General features: G+C 29.2%; 1 protein-coding gene across 1 annotated transcript in view; it reads left to right on the plus strand.

Moving 5' to 3' along the window:
- LOC106464935 (TATA-binding protein-associated factor 172-like) overlaps window positions 1–23,082 on the plus strand; it is a 96,956-nt gene that overhangs the window by 28,315 nt on the left and 45,559 nt on the right. The window contains exons 7-14 of the mRNA XM_013925109.2: window positions 1,296–1,454; window positions 3,308–3,403; window positions 5,772–5,948; window positions 9,521–9,661; window positions 14,348–14,469; window positions 16,301–16,424; window positions 18,577–18,681; window positions 19,683–19,841. Coding sequence (XP_013780563.1) covers window positions 1,296–1,454; window positions 3,308–3,403; window positions 5,772–5,948; window positions 9,521–9,661; window positions 14,348–14,469; window positions 16,301–16,424; window positions 18,577–18,681; window positions 19,683–19,841 — 1,083 coding nt within the window. The remainder of the gene's footprint in view (window positions 1–1,295; window positions 1,455–3,307; window positions 3,404–5,771; window positions 5,949–9,520; window positions 9,662–14,347; window positions 14,470–16,300; window positions 16,425–18,576; window positions 18,682–19,682; window positions 19,842–23,082) is intronic.

The raw sequence follows: 23,082 nt of genomic DNA on the forward strand, positions 1-23,082 counted from the left end.
AACCCTATAACCCAAGAGCTTTCGAAAGGTGGACCTTTCTTCTTCAGTTTGCTCCTGAAGAAGAAAGGTCCATCTTTCGAAAGTGCTCGGGTTATAAGGTTTTTGTCATCTTGTATCTTGAACCTACGTGTTTTTCTGAAATTATGAAGGTTTAGTACTGCATGTGTGTTGCTGATATCAATTAATTATTTAATTGATCTAAAAACAATTTATAAAAAGTAGTAAAAAAATGTAAGCAATTCAGAATTTTTTCCAACAGTATAAATCCTCACTATAAGTAAACATATTTTGTATATGTACTTAATGACTTTTAGATGCTTCCTAGGCTTACCTGAGGTTTTTTATGCAACTAAGAGTAAAGGTGGCACCATATTTTAGTCCTGAACAACAACAACATATTCTCTATGCTTCATAACTTGAAAATAACTAATGCAATTTTTTGACCAGTTAAATACTAGTTAATACATCCTATTCTTAAAAAAATGGTGTGTTTGTGATGAGGAGTTTGCATGTGAAAACTTCAATGAAAAGTTGCAAGTTTAATTTAAAGACAGAATGAATTTAAAAAGTGGCAAATGTTATTGACCAGCGTGATGGAGCAAGAGTCAGTGGTTTGATTAAATACAAATTATAAGGAACTGATTGGAGAAGGAACTATAAATATCATTTCTTTTTGGGAGTAAACCACAAGCAGTGAAGTCAAAACTAGGAAAATTAATAACAATAAAGGTTGATTTCCCAGGAAAAGCTCTATGCAAAATATGCAACGAACTTCTACATTATGCTTTATGGGGGTTGCTATACTATTTTTCACATGGAACAACTAAAAACCACAAAGAACTATTAAATGACTAACCACATTTGGCTAATATACTGTAAAACTTAGGGGCATCATATCTCTCAAATATATGAAAAAATAAATAAAAGACTGGAGAAGGCACTGAAAGCTTCTAATTTTCAAAGTTTTCTTGGGAGAGCATACCCCTGAATACCCCTTTAGCATGCTGACTATTGGCCTCAAAATATTCCAGACTCTTTCCTTTGCCTATTCTCATCCACTAACAAGTAAAATTTGTACACTTGAAAATTAAGAAATAATCATTTTTTTTTAATGCTGGTTTACATTTTTCATAAATATGCAGATATCAAAATGGTTCACAAATTGTTAAACCCATGTTTGTGTAATGTGGCAAATAGAAACAGTTAATTTTATTTATTAGTGCTTTTAATTTTGTGTTATGTGTTTTACTACTTTTTATCTTATTTTATTACAATAATATTTTAAATTTTTATAGTCTAGGGAATGGCCATTAGAATCATTTTGTGATGAGGTCATGCAGGATTTGTTTAGTCCTTCATGGGAAGAACGACATGGTGCTGCCATAGCATTGAGAGAGATAGTAAAAATTCATGGCAAAGGAGCTGGCAAAACTGTTGATACACCCTCAAACCAGGTATTTGTAAATTTTGTTTAACATCTTTGAATAATTAATTTTTTGAGAAATTGAAGTTACCATTAGGTTATTAGTGTAATGTAGTCAGTTTTACTGATTATAAAATTTTTGAAGAATCATGTGTAATTTTCAACTTTAAAACTAAATTTAAATAAATGAAAATGTCTTTCTCTCAGTGCACTTCAGAAACCTAGAAAACATGAAACATGCAAGTAAACACACAAGCTGTGAAAGCTTGTAGTGTAAGTGTCAATTAACAAATTAGTTATCCGCTGGGATAAAAGGCACTAATTTTTGCTGATTCTTCTCCTCTTTTGTCTTATAAAAAAATGAATATTAACTTCTGATCAAAGGAAGTTACCCATTAAAACTAAAATATATTTACATAGTCAGGATCACAGTTAATGAAATGTAATGTTCGAATTATACTACTTATAATGAGTACAACATTTTTTAATTAGTTGGGTGCTCTCGGTGTTAATGATATCTTCCGACATAAATCCAATGTCTTGTGAGATTTGGGAAGCTTAGGAGATTTAGGGTAGTTTGAAATCGATATACTAAGATAATGTAGAATAATCATTATAATACATAATAAATTAGAAATAATAGAAAATGAGAGTAGATGTACCAAGTATTCTACTAACACAGTGTGTCTGTATTGTGGTAAAAGTTTCATTTGTTTAGGTTGATGTAAAACTACAAACTAATGCTTAGTTAGACTTGGCTTTACCAACTTAATAGATTTATTAGGTTAGTCCTATATCCATAAACTAAGCTATCAATATGAAATATTTTTGTTAGAAAAAATTTGTTCAGTGTTTATCTTTTTTTATTTCAAAAATGTTTTAAAAGAAAAGTATTTCTAGATTTGATTTTAATATCAGTTAAATATTCAAAATATGTTTTAAGTTGGTAATTATTTTTTAGTTATAAATCTATTTGTGTATGTGTTTTGAGCAGAAATACTTTTACACAGCTTTCAATTTCACTAGTTACACAAAACCAGTTTTAGAAAGTCTTGGTCATTCAGCTTTTGACAAGAATAAAAGCAAATTAATAAAGTTTCTTTCTTGTTATTTAACCTAATTTCTTAGCAAAAACTGATTTATTTCACATTTTGTAACCTGAGACTTAACAATAGTCATTTTGGCTTCACAAAAGTTGATAAGTCTGTGTTAAAATGTGTGTAGTTCATAGGTGTGTAGGCCAAACATATAGTTTCAATATAATACTAATTATTACAAATCAAAGTGGTATCAGTAATTATTTCTTTAAAATGTTTTTTTTTTTTCAAAAACAAAAAATAATTTTAGTCCTTGCACCTGGTACTAATAAATATACTACTAGACAAAGCATAGTTAAACAGTCATAAAACTTGTGTAGTTTCTACAAATATAGAAAACATAATAATTTATCTTCAAGGCACATTTTTAAATTGACACATTTAAAATGTTAATTAACAGTTTGAGCTCTACTTCATTTGTTTCATCAATATTGAGTATTGCTTAATTGTTGATAAGGAACATTTAAAGATAGTCACTATGCTTCTTTTTCTATATTGATTTACAACACATCTTTTGTTATTGCTAAAAACTATTCCAGACAGTTATTTTATTTGTCTGTGCAAGAAATCAAACTTTGCTATTTACATAAGGTCTAATTCTTTGTTTTAATTGCCCCAATAGTCAGATGATAAAAGGTAATTATAAAATGCTATAATACTTAGTTTATCTTAAGGTGCTCGAATACCTTCAAAAGCTGTGTTAAAATTTCATATTACTTTACTCTAAAGAGCATTTGATACATTTTTATCATTCTTGAATGAGTTATTTGGCTGTTTTATCTTTTAGATGGAGTTAGTAAATCAGCTGTGGCTTGAAGATTTGGCACTGAGATTGTTGTGTGTCCTAGCCTTAGATAAGTTTGGAGACTTCATTTCTGACCAAGTAAGCAACTGATATATATATGTCTGACATAGCAATAAACAAATATAAAATATATTAAAAGACAAGATTAAAAAATATGAAGTTAACTAGAAGGAAAAATATAAAAACATTTTGCATACAATCCTGATAATGCTTACAAGATAGACAGATGTTTTTCTAAAGATATGAGCAGGTAATAAATGCACAATAAAAAATGTTATTTATTAAATAATTTTATTAATTCATTTTACATTTGCTTACTTTTTTGTTCTGTATCTGCCAACATTCAAGTAAATTTCACTATAACTTTGGGCTGCATACCTTCATTAGTGTCATTTGGAATTTTTATGTTTTTTTATATATTAATATTTTGTATCAGTGCATGATCTTGCTCCTCTCTCTCCATTATTCTATAGAACAAACTTAAAGGTGTATAGCTTGTTAATCATTGTGAGTCTAGCAGTATAAACAGAAAGATGAGAGTTTATGGTCATTTCTGCTCTGGTAAATTTACTCAGTTATGAGCAAAATCACAAGCATTTAGAGAAATCCAGAATTTTTGCCAGTTTAGTTTATCTTAAAAGTCATGTTATGGAAAGTAATCTTACCTTGCAAGGTAAGGACAGTTTTAAAAGTTTCCTAATCATCCGGAAATAATACGATATACATCATTGACTTTTTCTCAAATTCAGATCTAATCTCTGTTCTATCTAGCTAATGTGTTCTTTCTTCTAAAAAACGTTTCCATGTTCAACAAATAAAAGTTATGTTTGCTTCCATTTAATATTGACATGGAGTTCTGCAAAGTGTGAAAGTACCTACTAGGATCACAAACATTCATCATCAGTTATATCTGTTAAATCACATAATAATGAACCACGATAGAGATTCATAATAGGGATTGAAAAGAATTGCACAAAACCCTAATAGAACGTACCGACAAAAAGCATCTTAAACAGCTTCAATTCAAACAACATTTTAAAACCTTTATTATTGATTGTGTACACATATAAAAATGCACAAAAAATTCATGTTAGACTTACAAGGAAAAGAAAATAATTTTTCTTTTTCTTATTCTCTTGCCAGCTTACAACAAAAATGTCTTGGTATATTGCACCCAAACCTTTTGTAGAATACTAAATAAGGTACTGCGAAGGTTGTAGGAGTATTGAAAAGTCGATTTGTTTCTTTTATAAAGGTTAAAAAACAAACTTCTAGTGGAAGCGATGTTATCATTACCTCTTGAAGTTAGCTTTCTTACAAAAATAGGTCGCTTGACTTCGCAATCTGAGGGCCACGGGTTCGAATCTCCATCACACCAAACATGCTAGGCCTTTCAGCTGTTGGGACATTATAATGTGATGGTCAATCCCACTATTCGTTCGTAAAAGAGTAGCCCAACAGTTGGCGGTAGGTAGTGATGACTAGCTGCCTTTCCTCTAATATTACACTGCTAAATTTGGGACGGCTAGCACAGATAGCCCTTGTGTAGCAGTGCGCAAAATTCAAAACAAACAAACAAACAACTCTTTAAAAAGCTTAAGTACAGAGTGAAACAAAATTACCAGACAGTAATAGATGAACATTAGATGACTGTTACATATAAATACTCAATGCTTTGTACACCGTACAGTCGGTGTCTTTAGGGAGCCAACTCCTATATTATGTATTAAGTGAAGGAGTAAAAAAATAAATCAATACACATATTAAATTTTGTTACACACATTCGTAGAATAATTACTTTAAAAGATACAAAGGTTTATTTAAAGCAATGTATTAGAAGTATATGTTTTATTTGGAAAGGATGCTTTTCTGCTGGTAAAATTATATATTATTTAGTGGGGGTTGTGTCTTAGTCTAGGCATATATTCGCCCTTTGCTATGCATTATATGTATTGAGAATTTAGTTACACGGAAACTATAAATGCTCACTATACTCTCAAACAACTCTCTTTGACAATCCTCAGCTGCAGCTTAACATTTTACATCTCAAATTAATGAGATCAAAAATTCAATAGCTACAATAAATTATCATGAACCATATCAGCTAGCTATCAAAAAAGTAATAATTGGAAACACTAATTTTGATTAGATGATTATTTTTGTGACATTAATCGATTTAATTGTAATTTCAAATAAGTTGTTATTTTACTTGATATTTAATTTTGTAATTTATGCTCACAGATGATCAAGTTAATCACCCAGCTCTAGTCATATTGTGTCTTAAAATCATGTAATAAAGGGAAAAATGATAGTTCCTTCACACAGAAATATTTCAGAAATGTAGCTCACATATCTATGAAAGGCTTTATTTTACGACTGGGAATGGTTTACAAGGAATCTCCAATAATGGCTAACAATAAAGTAAATTTCTCATTCTGTGTTATAGGTTGTGGCTCCTGTACGAGAAACCTGTGCCCAGGCTTTAGGTTCAGTTCTAAATTTAATGTGGCAATCTAGAGTGGAAGGGATACTACATATTGTTCTTCAGTTGATGGGGCATGAGGAGTGGGAAGCCCGGCATGGAGGATTGCTGGTTCTCAAATACTTGTTAGCTATTCGACTCGTAAGTTAAATAATTATAATATATGATTTTCATTTAAAAAAATTCATGTTTCAACGAAAACATTTGATTTTTTTCCTCAATGTTAAAAATTACTTCTTGGGCATCAATTACAATTCTAGATCCATTAAGCTGGCATCCATTATCATTTAGTGTTTATTCTACTTTTGTGTAATCAAAATAATTGTGATGAAAGCACTCTTTAAATTAAAACAAGTGTCATTGATAAAATGCATGTATATAAATGAAAACATAATGAGTTATGTTTGTAGGTGTTTTTATTTTAATGAATTAGGCATATTTGCTTAATTACAATGTATAATTATACTTCTCTGATAAACCTCAGTGTGAAGATTTTATCTGTTTATTTAAGAGGTTATGCAAAGCTGTTGTACATGGAAACTCCATTAGTAACCATTTTGAACATTAGCTCACAAATTCAGCTTTTTTGTTTAGTAATTTTGCCAATCTTCTAGTTCCCAAAATCTTAAACAACCAACTCTTAAATAGTAAAGCCTATCATTACATGTTGCTGTGCATATGATTTCTTTTTTCTCATGCTTTGTATGACAGGAGGATTAGATATTTAATAAACTAAAATAAGTTTCTACTTGAGTTGTAGAAACTTGTTATATTATAAGCTTACATTTAGTCTTACTCTGTATACTAAGTTGTAAATGAGTATCTCTTGCAGGTTTCTTAATACTAGCAGTTACTATCTTCATATGCATGTTGTTTTATTCATTTACTGAGTAGTTTATTTATTCCATCCATCAGCATGACCCTATCGAACAGCATAATGCAGAAGCTTACGCCGCGTATACCCCATGAAGGTTTTTTTATTGTTTTTCTTTCATTATCTTACCTAACAACTTTATATTTTTATGATTTTAATTACTTTTATAATAATAAACAGTTGAAATAAATGAAAAATAAAAAATCGTAATTGAATATCAAACATTTATATTTTATTTGTTATTTTTTGTACTACAACATTATACTTATTTTTCCAGGTTGTAGGTAAGTAATCAAACTATAAGAAAATAAAGATTGCAAAATAAAATTTATAGTACTGTTAGTAGTGATTACAAAATTTCCAAGTACTTATGGACAGAGTTTACGCTCTCACCTTTTCACACTTATTTTCTGTAGTTATTTTATTGCTAGTAGATAAGTTAGAAATTAGAATAAACAAAATGAATAGTACTCTGTTCTTTTCAGTACAGATAGTAAAGTTCCAAGTAAATCTCCTAAGAGTTTTTTCTAATCTATTAACACCTATTGTTATTCTACTGTTAGCGGCTGAAGTAGAAACCTGTTGAATATAAAGCAATGAATCACCATTTCTTTTTAGATGTTACTGTACTTTGACACCGTCAGAATCAAATAAGTTCATGTGGTGTAATTCCCAGAATTTTCCCTGCTTTGACAACACAGTGGGATAGGATATATCAACTCGTTGACAGTTTAATGGTTACATCGACAATTGTATAAAGTACTATAGAATGTTTATGAATTTGTAGAAAGTCTGGGCCGATCCAGTAAGTCAAAAAGTGGAAGTATCCTACAGAAACTATTCGGATCACTGCTCTGAGAACACAGTGGGATAGAATTTGGTGGCTTCTTTACAGTACAGTGATTGCAACAAGAAATTGTCTAAAGTACTTTATAAAAGTGAGAGAAAATATTTATGATATGGCTCTGTACAAAGTATAAAGTTGTATCCTATCCAATAAACTTGCTAGTTATGTTACTTGGTGGTCAGGATTTAGCATTGGTATAGGTGTAAATGCTTACGGACATCCTGTTTCCTATATTACCGTACTCACACAGTACAATGTAGTGTTTTCAGTAATATAAATATGGCTTGTTTTGGTTGGGCTGGTATCCTTGGTTTAGCCTTCTTAATCGTAACTTGAGAAACAACTTATTTACCAGCAAACTGCAAGTTCAACTGGGTGTTTATGTACAGATGTTCTTTTTCATGCATTAAGATCAGTTGATAAATTTATTTCTTAGACTTTCACAAATTACATAAATAAACTTTTCCTGATTTGCAAAGTCTTTAGTTTTGTATAATTTGTCTTTATTCTACCTCAATGTAAATGAATAGAAAAATAGCACAAGTTTCTACTCTGTAAAATATAGTAACATATTGACTACTATACATTACACACACACACACACATATATATAATGTTTTCAAATAAATATTTAACTGTCAGATATTTTTCTTCAAACATAAAACAGTAAATAAAAAATACTTGGAAAACAATGATCTGTACTACTTATGATACTACAAAGTCCTTGTTTGCACTCATGAGGCATACTTGCTAAGCCTCGTCCAAATTCACATGTAGAGATGGAAAATAATAAATTTTGTAGACTTTATATGAGCATTTTGGAATACAAAAAGTTATAAATTACTATACTGATACCCCAAAAACCCACTGTAATTTATTGGCTTCCTAACCAAATTGTATTTGGATCTAAAAAAATATAATTTCTATTAACAAAATAGCCTTGAAAGCAATACTTCAAACTTTCCAATGATATAAGAGCATTTCTCATTTAAATAATTTAGGAAGACTGATAGAATTATATAGAATAAATATATAGCTTTCAGTTGATTATAAAGTTATTGGTATATAAAAGTAGGCATAGATAAATAAGTCTTCTCAAATGATGAAGTGGTTGGCATAGCCAATATGGTAGGTTTGCTAAATATCATGATATCTCAGCAAATAGAAAAGTTAGGAGGCTCTTATTTTTTATTCTAGCTTGCTAATATCGAACATTTGAGTTTCTAATTCGTACAAAATTATAGATGCTATATTGTGGGTGTCATAAAATGTAATTTTACCAATCCCAGAAGGCCACATAACACACAAAAAATTGATATTTAGCCTTTTTTTTTAATATTTAGTTTAAAATTAAGAAACTAACTAAAGTATAATACTAAAATTTTAATTATTATCTATAATTTGATACCAAACTAATTGATATACATTTATAAAATAATAGCTAAATAAAATGTTGAATGTAAATCTAAATACATGATGGCATGCCTTCTGACTCCTACCCATCTTAAAAGCATGTTCATTAGTTTATGATTTTGGCATACTTCTTAAAGGTTATTGTTTCCAGCTTTCTTTTAAAATTACAATAGTGTCTTATCACATGTGTATGGATCACTAAATCTAATTTCCTTGATAAAAGCAAAAAAAAATAAGAAAGATATTGCAAATTGCTTGCTGCTTTTTAGGATGTGTAAAGTCAAATAATTTTTGACAATTAACTAATAAAGGTTGTAGCATAATTTGCCTAAAAAATTAGCTTTAAAGTTTTCTTTGTTTACTGGTATGAAGTAGAATGGTTTTTAATAACTAACAACACACTGTATTAATCTTATGCAATATTTTAAAACCTGCTTGTGGAAAATACTTTCAACTCTAATAAATAGCTTAGTAATTACAGTAATATACCGTACGTAGAAGTGTCAGTGTGTGTGTGCATTTCAGTTGCAACATTAGAACTGTGAAAATATTAACAAACATCACATTTATTGTCTTTAGGATATGACTTTGAGACTGTTACCTGTAGTGTTCCATCCTGTATTCCAAGGACTTCAAGATCCAGTGGATGATGTCAGTGCTGTTGCTGCTGCTGTCTTTGTTCCTGTTACAGATCAACTTGTAGAGGCACTGCCAGGAAAAGTATGATTTTTATTTTTTTTACAATACTCTTTACAGCAGGTAAGTTGTATTCTGAAACATGGTTACTTGTTAAATGATAATGAATATAACCATTCAGAAAAATACGTATTCACAAAGTTTCTTAACCATGAGTTTTAGCTAAGTTTTAGCATTTAAGTTTAGTTCTTATCTTAAAATTCAGTGAGACAAAGTACCACATCTGTGATTTTAGTATGCAGTCTTGCTAAGGAATGGTGATAAGCCTCTCTCATTCCACACATAACCCACTAAGTCAGTGATAACTATAACTGTGTAGTTTAAAAAAAAGCATACATTAATTATATTTTTCATAAGACTATTAGTATTAGGCCTATTATATTTTAATACTACATTCTATATCTAATCCCCTAGGGATTTTCAAGAATTAGAAGAGTTTGTAATAATAGCATTTCAACCACTTTTATTATACACTTCTAATTTTTGAAAATCCCTAAGGGATTAGATAATGAATGTAGTGTTAAAATGTAATAGGCCTAATACTAATAGTCTTATGATTGCAACAAGTATAATTAATTATTGTCATATTCCACCAGCTTGGAAAAATAATGTACATCAGACTTATTGTTGTTGGTATAGCAAATGATCACTTCTGTGTTTGATGAGTCCTAGTTGGCTCAAAAAGCTTTAGATTGAATGAAACACATAATTGGTAGTGGTTATTGTGAAGTTAGTGTGGTTTAAATACTGTTATTATATACCGTACTAATTCTTGTAAGTCTATAAGGGACTAGACAAAGGTTTTGTGTTTAAAGATATAATAGGCCTAATAGTAATGCCTTATGACTAGTATAGTTAATTATAATTGTGCTTGGCCACCTTGGAAAAGGCATTACACTATAACAATTATACACATTTTATTTCCTTTGGTAAATAAAGTTTATATGTAAGATGACTATTTGCATTTATGCTTTTTACAGGTATTATATATTTCTAGCTAGTTTGAATATATATTCAAAAATTATACTTAATAAAATTAAGGTGTCATAGCTTTGTCACATGGTTTAAATAAAACATCTTATGTACATCTAATAGTTGATACATGTAGTGATATGAAACTTGAGATATTAAACTATTTATTCATGGAACATCACTATATTCAATTTTTTTTTCTAATTAAGAGTTTTGTTTTATAGACACTGCTACTCACGTTTTCCTTCTGTTACACATTAAATAAAGTTCACCACCACAGAGATGTAACTTCTGATTAAGAAGTTAGCACACAGGATCACATACAAAAGTTATAATGGTTTTCAAATGAGACCCAAAACTCAAGCTCTTTTGAGTAATTCACTATTCTTTGAAAGCACTCAGGTTTAGGGTCTTGTTTGAAAACCATTAAAAAAATATAAACTGTAACTGTTTAAGCATTTAAGAAGCATGTGCATTTCTTATATTATTATATTTGTCTTCTACACATTATAATGATGGGTGCCAAGTAGAAAATTAACTTCAAATAGCAATCATTCACTTGAACATTATGTCAGAAGCACTGCACGTGTAACATACTTTTTATTATATATTACCCCTCAGCTACATTCTCTTCATATGACTTTCCACCTTAGTGGATGAAACCAAATTTTACTTGTTCTCTAATGATTTGTCAAACATAGTTGTATGTTTATATATTCTGTCTAATAATGTAGGATGTTTCATGCTGTGTTTAATTCGCTGTTAGCTAGTCATTTGTTAGACATAGATATTGGATAGAGGTGTAAATGTCCTGTCTAATAAAGTAGCTTGTTTGATACTGGTTTTAGATACCTGTAGTCTGATCATTTGGTTATCTGTAAGTTGTTTATAGCTTGCTAACATGAATTTTATCAGTTGTTAGTTTATACTTCTCCAATATGAGCCTATATACTTGATTTTTAGTAGCCTTTATACTAAGAAACAAAGTAAAGCTAACCCACTATAACTTACATAGAGAATGAGTACACATATGTAACATGGTATCACAACTCACTTTGTTAGTGCATCTGTTTATTGGCTAACGTTTACTGTTTGTAAGTGAATGTTTTTCTTAGCTTAATAATTTCATCATTTATAATAACAAGAATTTTCAGTGCAATAAAAAAATAGTTTGCATACCTACAAAGTTAGATAAGTACCAATTACCATTAGTTTGAAAACAAAATTTTTAAACTATGCATCACATTGTTTGTGGGTCCCTGATAACAAAAAAAAAGTAGAGTTAAAAAAAAATGTAAGTGATAAGATAATAAGAAAAGCAATTAATCTTGCTAACGTACTGCTGGGTCCCCTGTGTATTTTGCATAAGAATAAGAAGTGAATGACTTGTTCGGTTGGTAGTGAACTGTATAAAAACAGGTGTGTAGTTTGAGGATTAACTGAAATTTTTGTCTTCTAGAGTTGATTGTCAAATTGGTGAAAATGTTGAATAAGACATAGTGGAAACAGACACTATAGTTACATCTTAGATTGTCATAATTATTTCATAAAAGGCTATTTTCAATGTTTACAAAGTTCTGACTGGTAATGAAACTTTCTTTAACCATGTTATTCTTCGTCTGGAAAATTGTGGTTATATCAAAGGAAATTTCACAAACTTCTTGATAGCCAAAATACAGCACTTTCATTATTATCAAACTCCTTAAATTTTACCTTAAGTAAATGAACAGCATTTCTTACAACCTTGCACTGAACAAGAACACCTCACAAGAGACAATATAGTTTACACAATAATTTTCTGCAGTTACATGTCTTAACCCAATTCCCTGATTGCTTGCTTTATCAAAATGAATTTTTATCAGTATGGCATATAGGTGGTACGTAGCATTATGAACACCTTGCTAGCATTTAGAGTATTAATAATATGAGTATTATAAATACTTTATACTTTCAATTTGAATGTAGATTTTTTCTTAATACATTTAATTACAGATAAATGTGAGCACGTCTAATCAACTACTATATTATTCATTTACTACTGTTTTTTTTAATATTTGTGAAATTATGTGAATTTTTTCTTTGAAATGAAATGTACTTTTATCTGTTAAAGAAAAATATATGTCTATACCAAAAATAGATGAGGAAAGAAGTAATTGGAAACTTTAAATGTGTGTTTTATCAGTTACACAGTCACCTTTAACTACAAGTATACAGCATTCTCAGTAATATTTCAGATAATGATAAATTTGATTGTACATCCTAAAATAAATTATCTCAAATTACCAGTTCTGATAAAAAGTTAGCTATCAGGATCAGACACAAAAGGTGCAATGAATTTACAAAAAGAGACCTAAAACTCAAGCGGAGACTGTTCTTCTTCAGGAGAATAAAGGGTGATGATTTTTTGTCCCCCCCCCCCCAACACCACCACCAACTTTCCAATAAGGTACATAAACAATTTTGAATGTGCAAATCAGCAAGCTATGTGAAAATCACAACCGATATGACCTATAACATAGTATTTCTTTTGTCATTGCCACTCGCACAAACTCGAGTGCCACAGCATAGAACAAGATCATTAAGTTTTGCCACTTGAATCTTCATCCAATTTCCAGTTAGTACAATTTGTATGGGCTAAAAATTATCAAATTTTACAAATTTAGATAATATTTGACATACGCTGTAGCAAAAGCTCACATCAAAAGTTCACGACACTGACGTCTACTTAGTAGCTCCATCTAACCCCAACACACTCAATGAAAAAACTGTAGCCCTACTTAATACAAACTTGCATTCTCTGAGAAAATAGTTAAATTTTTGGTTCCATAAAAGCTACTATCTAATAATCTCAAACTAATTGTATCACTGTTATTTTTATTATATGTTTTAATGGCATAGATGTATGCTTTTGAGCATAATATTAGCCTCAATCTATTGTTTGTGTATGAATTTAATTCTTTCTTTGAATTATGAGAATAAACAATTAGACTATTTTTATTAATCAATATGAAATTTCTTATAGTATTCCTATTTTAAAATGTAAGCAATTCCTACAATATTTGAAATAAACTTGCTAATATAAATAATGTCTCAATCACTGCTATGTCTTTCAATTCCAGCCTGCCTGAAGCACTCTGGTTTTGGGCAGAAGGCCTTGTAGATGCTGGATATAGTAGATAGAGTGTGGGTAGCACATTGCTATACACTCTTCTTCACTTACTCTCGGAAGTTATTGTAAACGTGCAGAATCATGTATTCAAGTAATAACGTATATATATTATTTGTAGGTTCGCGTATGTATTGGCTTGTTTGTCACATGGAACTTTTAGTTCACCTTGTATGTACATATGTACATGTTTTATGACACATATTTGTTCCATATGGGTTGATTAAAACAATGTTGAGTACAAATTCATCATTGTTTACAAAATATGCTTTGTGACATTTTTATAATAGAAGCTGACAGACAATAATAACAGAAGAAGGCTATAATTTTATTGCAATCTAAAATTGTCCAGTACTATTTTCAGACTAAATGGTAATAAAACAGTATTGTGTTGAGTTGTGTATGTATTTCATGTTGATTTTTATTCTGTTTTCATTATTTAACATAATGGTTGCTGTTTTGATTCTGTATTTTATAAAGAAAAGTAAACATAAAAAAAACATTGATCCAGTCCTGATGCTGTGTTTTTAATACATTTGTAGACTTGGAAAGATTTGTATTTATCATTTCAGGTTCCAGAAGTTATAGCATCTTTATGGGATTCGTTACTAGAACTTGATGATTTAACAGCATCAACTAGCAGTATTCTAATGCTGTTATCTGCTCTTCTTTCCCATCCATCAAGAGAAAGCAGGTAATTAGTTAATGCTTCATAAACTGACAAATTGTGGTGTTTTCTTCGTCATCAGAAGCAGACATGTTTAAAATACATTCAAATAGTTATTTCTGACTAATGTATGGGGTCCAACATATTTATAAACAGACCCAAAGATATATATTTCTTTTTTCTTTCTGTATACTGGTAACACATTTCTCTGTTCTTAATGTATATAAAGGTCAGAAGTAGTAATTTGATGTAATATTTATACAATTTTTTTATTTCTCACACCTTTTTGATTTTTCATTTCAAATGGGTTAGTGTTATTATTTTAATTCTCTCATGTCTGGATATGTGCAGTCCACCCTGTGCAAAATTGCACCATTGAACTAATAATAATTATAGAAAATGAATTTGTGGTTGTTTTTCCACACATTAAAAAATATATACTTAGCAGAGTTGAAATTTATTCATTAAAAACCTATTTATTGAATTTTATGAGTAAAAAATTCAAATTTTAATTTTTGGTTGATTTCAACCTAAAACAAAATCATAAGTGTTTGTGAATTTCATGAATTTTTTTCTGAACTTAACATCTATCCATAATAATCCTAATAGCAATAATTTGTCCTTAGAATTTGAATACTAGTATACTTTTATCGCTTTTTAGCCGATCAGTTTCTCAACCTTTATTGTCATGGTGTGTGATTTAATAGCTCATATATCAGCTTCAAGGCGTTAAGGACAACAGGTCTAAAGATTTAGTGAAAGATATTTTCTGTTTTTTCAATCATAAAAGCTAATGTGTCTAATTCAGTGGAGATTTGCATAGTGATAGGAACAAAGTGATGAAGTTTAACTTTGCGATATGTTGCTAGAAAAAAAATGTTTGTGATAACTTCTGCTACAACTACAGTCCTAATTGTTTTTTCTAAACTTGTTTTATCAGTTTACACATCATTTCAATTATGATGTTGAAGTATGATAGAAAGTGTTCTGGAACAAGATGAAGTAAGCTTTGTTAACAACACATCAACACTTCCATGTGTATTTGGTTTTTTGTTTTAATCAATATTTATATTAACCTAAGGTTCTATTTCCAGGTTTTTAAATTCTTAATCCTTACTAAAAAGTGAAAGATATTGATAACAATCATTATGATAAAAATCTACAGACAATGAAATCACAGTACTTTCATAAGAAACTTCTGATGAGCATTCTTCAAAATTATGATCAGAGTATTTAACTAATATGTTCAGTTTTACTCTAAAAAATGTTTTCTGAATAGGAATGAATGTTATTGATATCTTAAGATAATAATGGAACAGAATTTCGTATTGACTGCTTCTGTTTTGGTTTTTGAAGTTAATGATATTTGATGCATTTTTCTGACAGTGAAAAACTTGAGGTTAGAATTCAAAATGTTTACCTAAAGAACTAAAGTAGGAGCTGTCAAAAAGTAATTTTTACAAAGAAAGAAAAAGTGTGGGCTCTATTGTTTCAGATTAAGCTATTTAAGAGAGACAGTATATTCTTGGAGGCAAATTTTTTTTATGAACTCAAACCAAAAATAATAAAATATTACACTACTGTGTCTGTTTTAAGTTATTGTATTTGGGTTAGATTTATGAACAGTACTATATACTACACATTCTGTATACTTAGACAACATGTATTTTATATAAAATGTTGATTAATATTATATTGTTTTGTAGAGTATTTTTGTACAGAAAATTTCTATACTAATAACAGAGTTTGATAATTGTTTTATTATTATAAATGTATTCATATTTGGAGCAGTTGTATACTTTGGAGATACGTAGATTTTTAGTTTTAATTTAGTATTTTCTGATTATTACTTTTTCAGTTTAGAGATGCCATTGGCTGATTTTGTACCTAGATTATGGCCATTTTTAGGACACAGTTCTTCAGTTGTACGTAAATCAGCACTTCAAACGTTGGTAACTTTAACAACAAAATGTAAACAACAGGTGAGAGAATAGGTTAATTTTGTTGCATTTTTAAGTACTGAAAAATTTTATGTTTTTGTACTTAAAGTTTGAAGTGCTTAGAACTAAAGATGTTATTTTAAATCAAAAGATAGATGAAACATTAGTAATGATTAATTGTTTATAATCTTTTGTGTTGATGACTTCAGTTGTTACATTATTAATTTTGTTTTTGTGAGTAACATTCAATATGATGTATTTTGTTAAACTACACAGAAATACTAAATCCTCATGTACATGGATAATTTGTTATTGAACTGAGAGCCAAGTTTAGCTTCATATCATGATCATAGGGTTTGCACAGGTCATGAAAATCCTGGAAAGTAATAACATTTTAAAAACAAATTCAGTACTGGAAACCATGAAAAATCTGGTTTTTAAAAGGAGGTTTATTGTGTTTATTATATTAGTTTTGTAAAAATTATAACTAGAAAATGCAATTTGTCAAATGGGAAATATGCTGATTTGGCACAACTGATCACTAACAGGCTTTGAACTGTGTATCTCTGTCTGCAAATGAACATATATCACTTGAGTATTGTTGGAATTATATTCTTAGTATAAAATAAGCTCCAAATTCTTGGCAGAAGCCTAAAATCATGAAGTTGTTGGTAAGATGAATAACATGAATGTTTCAGTTTTCCTAATTCTGTTTTAAACATAAATATTTCAAAAGTAATTAACAATGTTTCTAACCTTAGTTCTTTATCAGTTAGTGCCTAAAATGTATTAATAAAAATAGAGAGAGAAATGCAAATCCAAACAGAAACAGTATAAAAGAATGAATTTTATAAATCTGACTGCCCTAGCATGAAAGAGTCTAATAGTTGCCATTAAAGATAGCCCATCAGATTAAGTCACCCTTTATTTATACAGCGATTGATCTAGACCAGAACATTTTTAGAAACATTTAGAAATATTGATTATTAAATGTTTCAGAGAAAATCTTCTACATTTACGGGATAATCAGGACTATATGTATAGTGTTGTGATGTGTATTATTAACATTAATTTGTCTGTGTGTTGTTAGTTTTTTGTTTTTTCAACTCTAAAATAAATTAAATTCTTTCCAAAAAATGATTCAACATTTTACTTGGAATTATCATACCCTGTGTTGACTGTTACACATGACTGCACCATTGACAACAAATAAAATTATTCAGAACAATTATTGTTTTCGATAATGTTTAAACATGAATATGTGTTATCCTACATGATAACCTACAGCTGAACACCAAATTGAAGTTTAAAGTTTATATTTTTAACAAGGTTTTCAGTTCTGTTCAATTGTGATTAACACTTCAAGTTTTTAGATAATTTCATTTTGCTTTATTTAATAAGTGTCATCTAAAATATTTCATCATACCAAATAGAAGTACTAGGAATCAAAATATGTATGGAACTTGTGATGGTGATAATATAGTTAATGATACAAGCTTATATTATCTATTACAATTTTTGTGGTAGGTATATGAATAACACAACTACCAATCTAAGAATACATGATTTAATTTTATTGCATGATGTCCCAAACAAACTATGTGGACACTTATTTCATCTTGTTGCATTCATTGATCATTTTGTGCACAGTGCTAAAACACTTACCAGTACTTCATTTTGTGAGAGTCTAATAAACTTATTTTTAACTTTAATTAAACATGAAATAATTTCCGATAGTTATGTGAGGCCTAATGGATAATTCAATCATACTAAATACAATTTTCTTTTTTTTTATGGCTGGTCATTTTATGATGTAGTTAAACAAATTCTACTGTAATGGCCAAACATGATGAGCAGATAAACACTTTCCAAGCATGGATTTGCAACGAATTTTTTATTTTTAGCTTGTGTTTTTCTGTTTGGTGTAAACCAAAATGTTAATTTAGGGCTTTTAAGTAACTTCATGAAGTAATGGAATTGCAGGTTCTCAGTTTTGGTAACGATGGTTGGAAAAACTGTAAGTGATGCAGTTTTAGACATTACCATGTGGTACAGTAAAAGACTTGAGCAAATAATTGTGACTAGTTTGCCAACTTGTCATATAGAGATTTAGGCATTATAGGCTGAAACAATCCTCTGCTTAATTGTACATGCAAATTATATATTCAATTTATGCTCTCTTTTTTTACCCCAGTTATGTGAAAAGTGGCTTCCTCTAGTTTTATCTGATGCCTTAAGACTTTTGTATCAACGATGTTTGCTGGAAAACATTGAAGAAATATTGCAACTCTCATATCAGGTACAGAAAAAGATGGATTTTATATTCAAACACTTATGTATTTGAAGTGTTTTGAAATGTTTTATTTGGGGAGGGGTTGTTTCTATTAAACCTTAATGGAGAAAAATCAGACACTTATTGTCAGTTATGATTAACTTTATTAATTTTTTTATATGGTACTTTAATTTTTTTCTTCTTTCTTTCTTCAGTAGGAATAACTTTTTGGATGAAATATATAAAGTATTGTTAATTTACTGGATTTAATTATTATAAATTTACAGTACTTTTTCTGTTAATTTTGTGCTGTGCTAAACCTCTTATAGTTTTGCTAACCAGATGGTTTTTAATATCTTGCTGAAACAGTAGTAATTAAATTGTTGTTTGTTTATTTTAATCTTTGTAAATGTATGAGTATATTCATATGTAAATGATAATTGCTAACTTTTATTAAAAAATATTTACACACACACATCCATTTCACTCAAAAAGTTATTTCTGTTGAAAAAAAATTGGGGGAAAGATATATGTAAATTTCAAAATCCTGCACAATTTCCAGATGATATCAGAGATGATGTAAAGAGGTCTACTACAACTAAAAGATTTATCTTTCAGTGTTGGTATTTGTAAACTTAAGTTTATAATTTATGAGCAACCTTTTTTTTACATTTTGTGGTCTTGTAAATTGTATTTTTATTATTATTAGGAAATATTGGGAATATTTCTAAAACACAAACCAAGACTACCTATTGTTTAACCTATGATTAGAATTATTATTCATTACAATTACATATGACTTTAATAACATATAGAAAAATATTTTATAATTTGCCAATAAATTGCAACTAGTTTTTAAATCGCAAATTTAAAGAATTATGGTATTTATAGAACTTCAAACTAGAGTAGTAAGCATAAGAAATGTTACACCTCACGCTGAAATCCATTTAGTGAATTTGTCTTATGGCATAAATAATTATATTTGGAGAAAAATTTCACTTTTTTATTTTGCTTTTTGTTATTGTCAGGCATGGAAGCAGGTTGTTACAAGAGCACCACTAGGAAGTCTTCTTACTGCAGCCTGCCCTTTTCTGAGTGGCTGGTTGTGTATGATGATGCAACCTGCTCAATTAGCTATCAATCCTGCTGTGATAACCACTTGGTTGGAGATAAAACATAAAATTAAGGTAATATTTGTTATTAGTTTAATATGGTATGAAGAATATTTCGTTAAGTAGTGCTATTGTTCAAGGGAATTACTTACAATGCAGAATAGTGCATAATTTTTGTTTCTCTTATAAAGCTATATCTGACCACTCAATAAAAATCACTGTATTTGATACTTTTTATTAATATTAACAAATTAAAAAAAATTCTGTACTCTTTTAACCCTCTCTGCCCAGACATCATTTACTGCGCATGTTACAAAGGTTTAGTGGCTTACATTAAAAATTTTATTAAATTACTTTTTGTTTATGGCATACCAATTAGTATAGCATAAAATTGTGGCTAATAATCCACATTTTAATAGTATACAAGTTTCAAGTTCTTAATTTTATAAGGCAATATTTAAAAAAAATCCTGAATTTCTCTTAGTGTGAGAAATGTGACATATGTTCTTTAGACTTCCCCTCTTCTCTACTTTATTCACCACCCCTCTAATAAGTATGAAATTTAATGTAAATTACTCACAGTAAAATCATCAATGCTCAGACAAACCATAATTGTTATAGCCTTCAATCTTAGCTATCAAATAGAAAATCAGACCCCTCTTGCCACACTCACCTGTCATCCTCTCTTTCAGAATTTTCTTAACTTTAATTTTGTATTATGTATAACAAATAGAAAGCCAAGGTTTTCATTTATCAAATGATGTACTATATTACACTTTTTTTCTGAATGGAGAATTGTCAATTTCTCTGTTAGTACAAGCTTTGTTCCCTAGTGAAAGATAATGACTAGCTTGGATGAATTTGTAGTGGCTCTTGTCACATAGTTAGAAAGCCAGAAAAATTGAGATAGTAAGGGAAAATTGTCTACTTGTTGCATGTTATTATTCTATGTTCTTTGATCCATTATTTAATTAAATATGAATTATTTAATGTATTACTACCATTAGTATAAAAAAAGTAGGGTTAAGTGTCGCTAGTCGACAACTACAAAAAATAAGATCCAAGTACTTTATTTCTTGTTTTTCATATTTATTTTTATTTATTATTATATGAGTAACTAAAATGTAAAAATATGGATTTTATAGTGAGTAATTACATTAAATTTTGTATTTATTGCAAGGGGTTGAAAATAGAGAAAAGGGGATGCCGAGAAAAAATGTCATTTCTCAAACTAGGGAATATTCAGGAATTTTTTAAACATTGCCTTATAAAATTAAGAACTTGTGTACTATTAAAATATGGATTATTAGCTACAGTTTTATGCTATACTAATTGGTATAACATAGACAAGTAGCACTTTAATTAAATTTTGAATGTAAGTCACTAAAACCTTGTGACATATGCAGTAAAGGATGCCTGTGGAAATAGAGTTAAAAAATTGTCTGTGACAGGCACATGTTCTTGTTTCCTGTGTAGTTCGTGATCTTAGCTAAGCCTTTGTTGCTATGAGCTTCCTATAAACATCCGACATACAGCTTGTTACTTTTCTGTAACATTGTAAAAGTTATGAAGATAGATGTCAAAGTAATAAAAAAATGTGATTGTAAGAAAAAGACAGTTAAACAAATGTTAACAGTCAGAAACCAGGAATGTTAGTGTTTTTGCCAGATGAGAAGTTATTTAAATTTTAAACAATACAAAATAAGATAGTGAAAATGTAGAAAAACTTGTTGCCAATGGCTGAATAATGGTCATGTTATTGATCCAAAAGACCCTGCACGAATGATATTGGAGATGATGTGAAACAATTATTTCTGCTAAGAAGTTTACTACAACTAAAAACTTTAGCTTCTACCTAACAAAAATGGAAGATAATTATTCAGTTAAAGATGTATTGTATTGTTTCTGCTGCAGATTGCTCAATAAAGATTTTCTTGACTGATAATGATATGAATGGTACGAAAAGCATGAGCTAATCATTGGGAAACTTATAAAAGATTGAAAGAACTAGAAGAAAATTTATGGAAGAAATCAGTTAAAAATAAAATGAGCTTGTAATTAAGTCTGAAACTAAGTATTGGAAAGATGTGTTAGGCATACTTAAACCTACTACATTATATAGTGTCTAGTGCAGCAGTGTCTTCTTTTCTGAGAAACTTTAGACCAGTGATTCTGAACGTGGGGCAATTTGAAAATGCTACAATAATAAAAATTTCTCATTTGGGTGTGAAATTTTGGTAAATCTCTAAATTTTAAATTATATTATTATACCTTTTCATCACCAAATTTGTTTTTATATTAAGGGGGGCTTCAAATTTTTTGAGGTGGAGCATGGAGCAAATAAGGTTAAGAACCACTGCTTTAGACCTTTTAGACAAGCAAGAATGTTTCTTACGTTTATTGATGTTTTTTGATATGTTTGTTGCTGTAATGAAAGAACATTTGAGGAAAGTAAGAATGATAAGAGGCTGAATTCTTGGATAAAGTATTTCGAATTATCTGCTACAGGCACTACCTGATAAAATTGTTCAAAGCATTATGAGACTGGTTACATATTATTGGATTGTACTTCAGATATTGGTCATAAAGAACAGATGACAATAATTGTACAATTCTTCAAGTTAAATTGCAATGAAGTTTAAATTAAAAACTTACATTTGAAAAAAATGAATTTTAAAATGAAAATTGTATCCTTTTTAATTTCTTTTTTTGTCTAAGAATTGTTTTCAAAATCCTAAATATTTGATTTTTAATGTTAATTTCAAAGTGAAATTTACTATTTGATTTGCACATAATAATAAGTGTGTATGTTGCAACATATAGTATAGTACATTTTATTTTTAGTGATATATCATTTAGTTAGCCTACAAAAAATGAATAACACATTTGAATATTTTACCTAGGGCAGCAAAATACATCTGCCTAGGACAGAACCCTAAGTCAAATACTGCAAGAAAGCCAGACAATTTTTGAGAAAGTACTCATTTGCTTGCGTATGTCAGTAAGAAAAGTATGAAAGGAAACATTAACATGTGCTGTGCTGTCAGCATGCAACAAGAGTACTACAATGTTAACTAAATAAAGTTCTATAACAGCTGCTGTGGTTGGGTATGGCCTTGATTTTCGGCTATCTATAAAAGTAAAGTTAGCTGAGCACTTTAATCTTCTGTTTGCTCCAACATTACTCTAACTAAGCTAGTTTATTATACAATTGTGGCAAGAAGTCATTAAATACATCAATAATTCAGTACTTCATATCAGCATGCTTTGAACTAGAAAAAATTTCACATGTATTTGCCTAACCTATTATTCTAAA

This window comes from Limulus polyphemus, unplaced genomic scaffold, assembly GCF_000517525.1.
Source record: "Limulus polyphemus unplaced genomic scaffold, Limulus_polyphemus-2.1.2 Scaffold1789, whole genome shotgun sequence".
Classification (NCBI taxonomy): domain Eukaryota; kingdom Metazoa; phylum Arthropoda; class Merostomata; order Xiphosura; family Limulidae; genus Limulus; species Limulus polyphemus.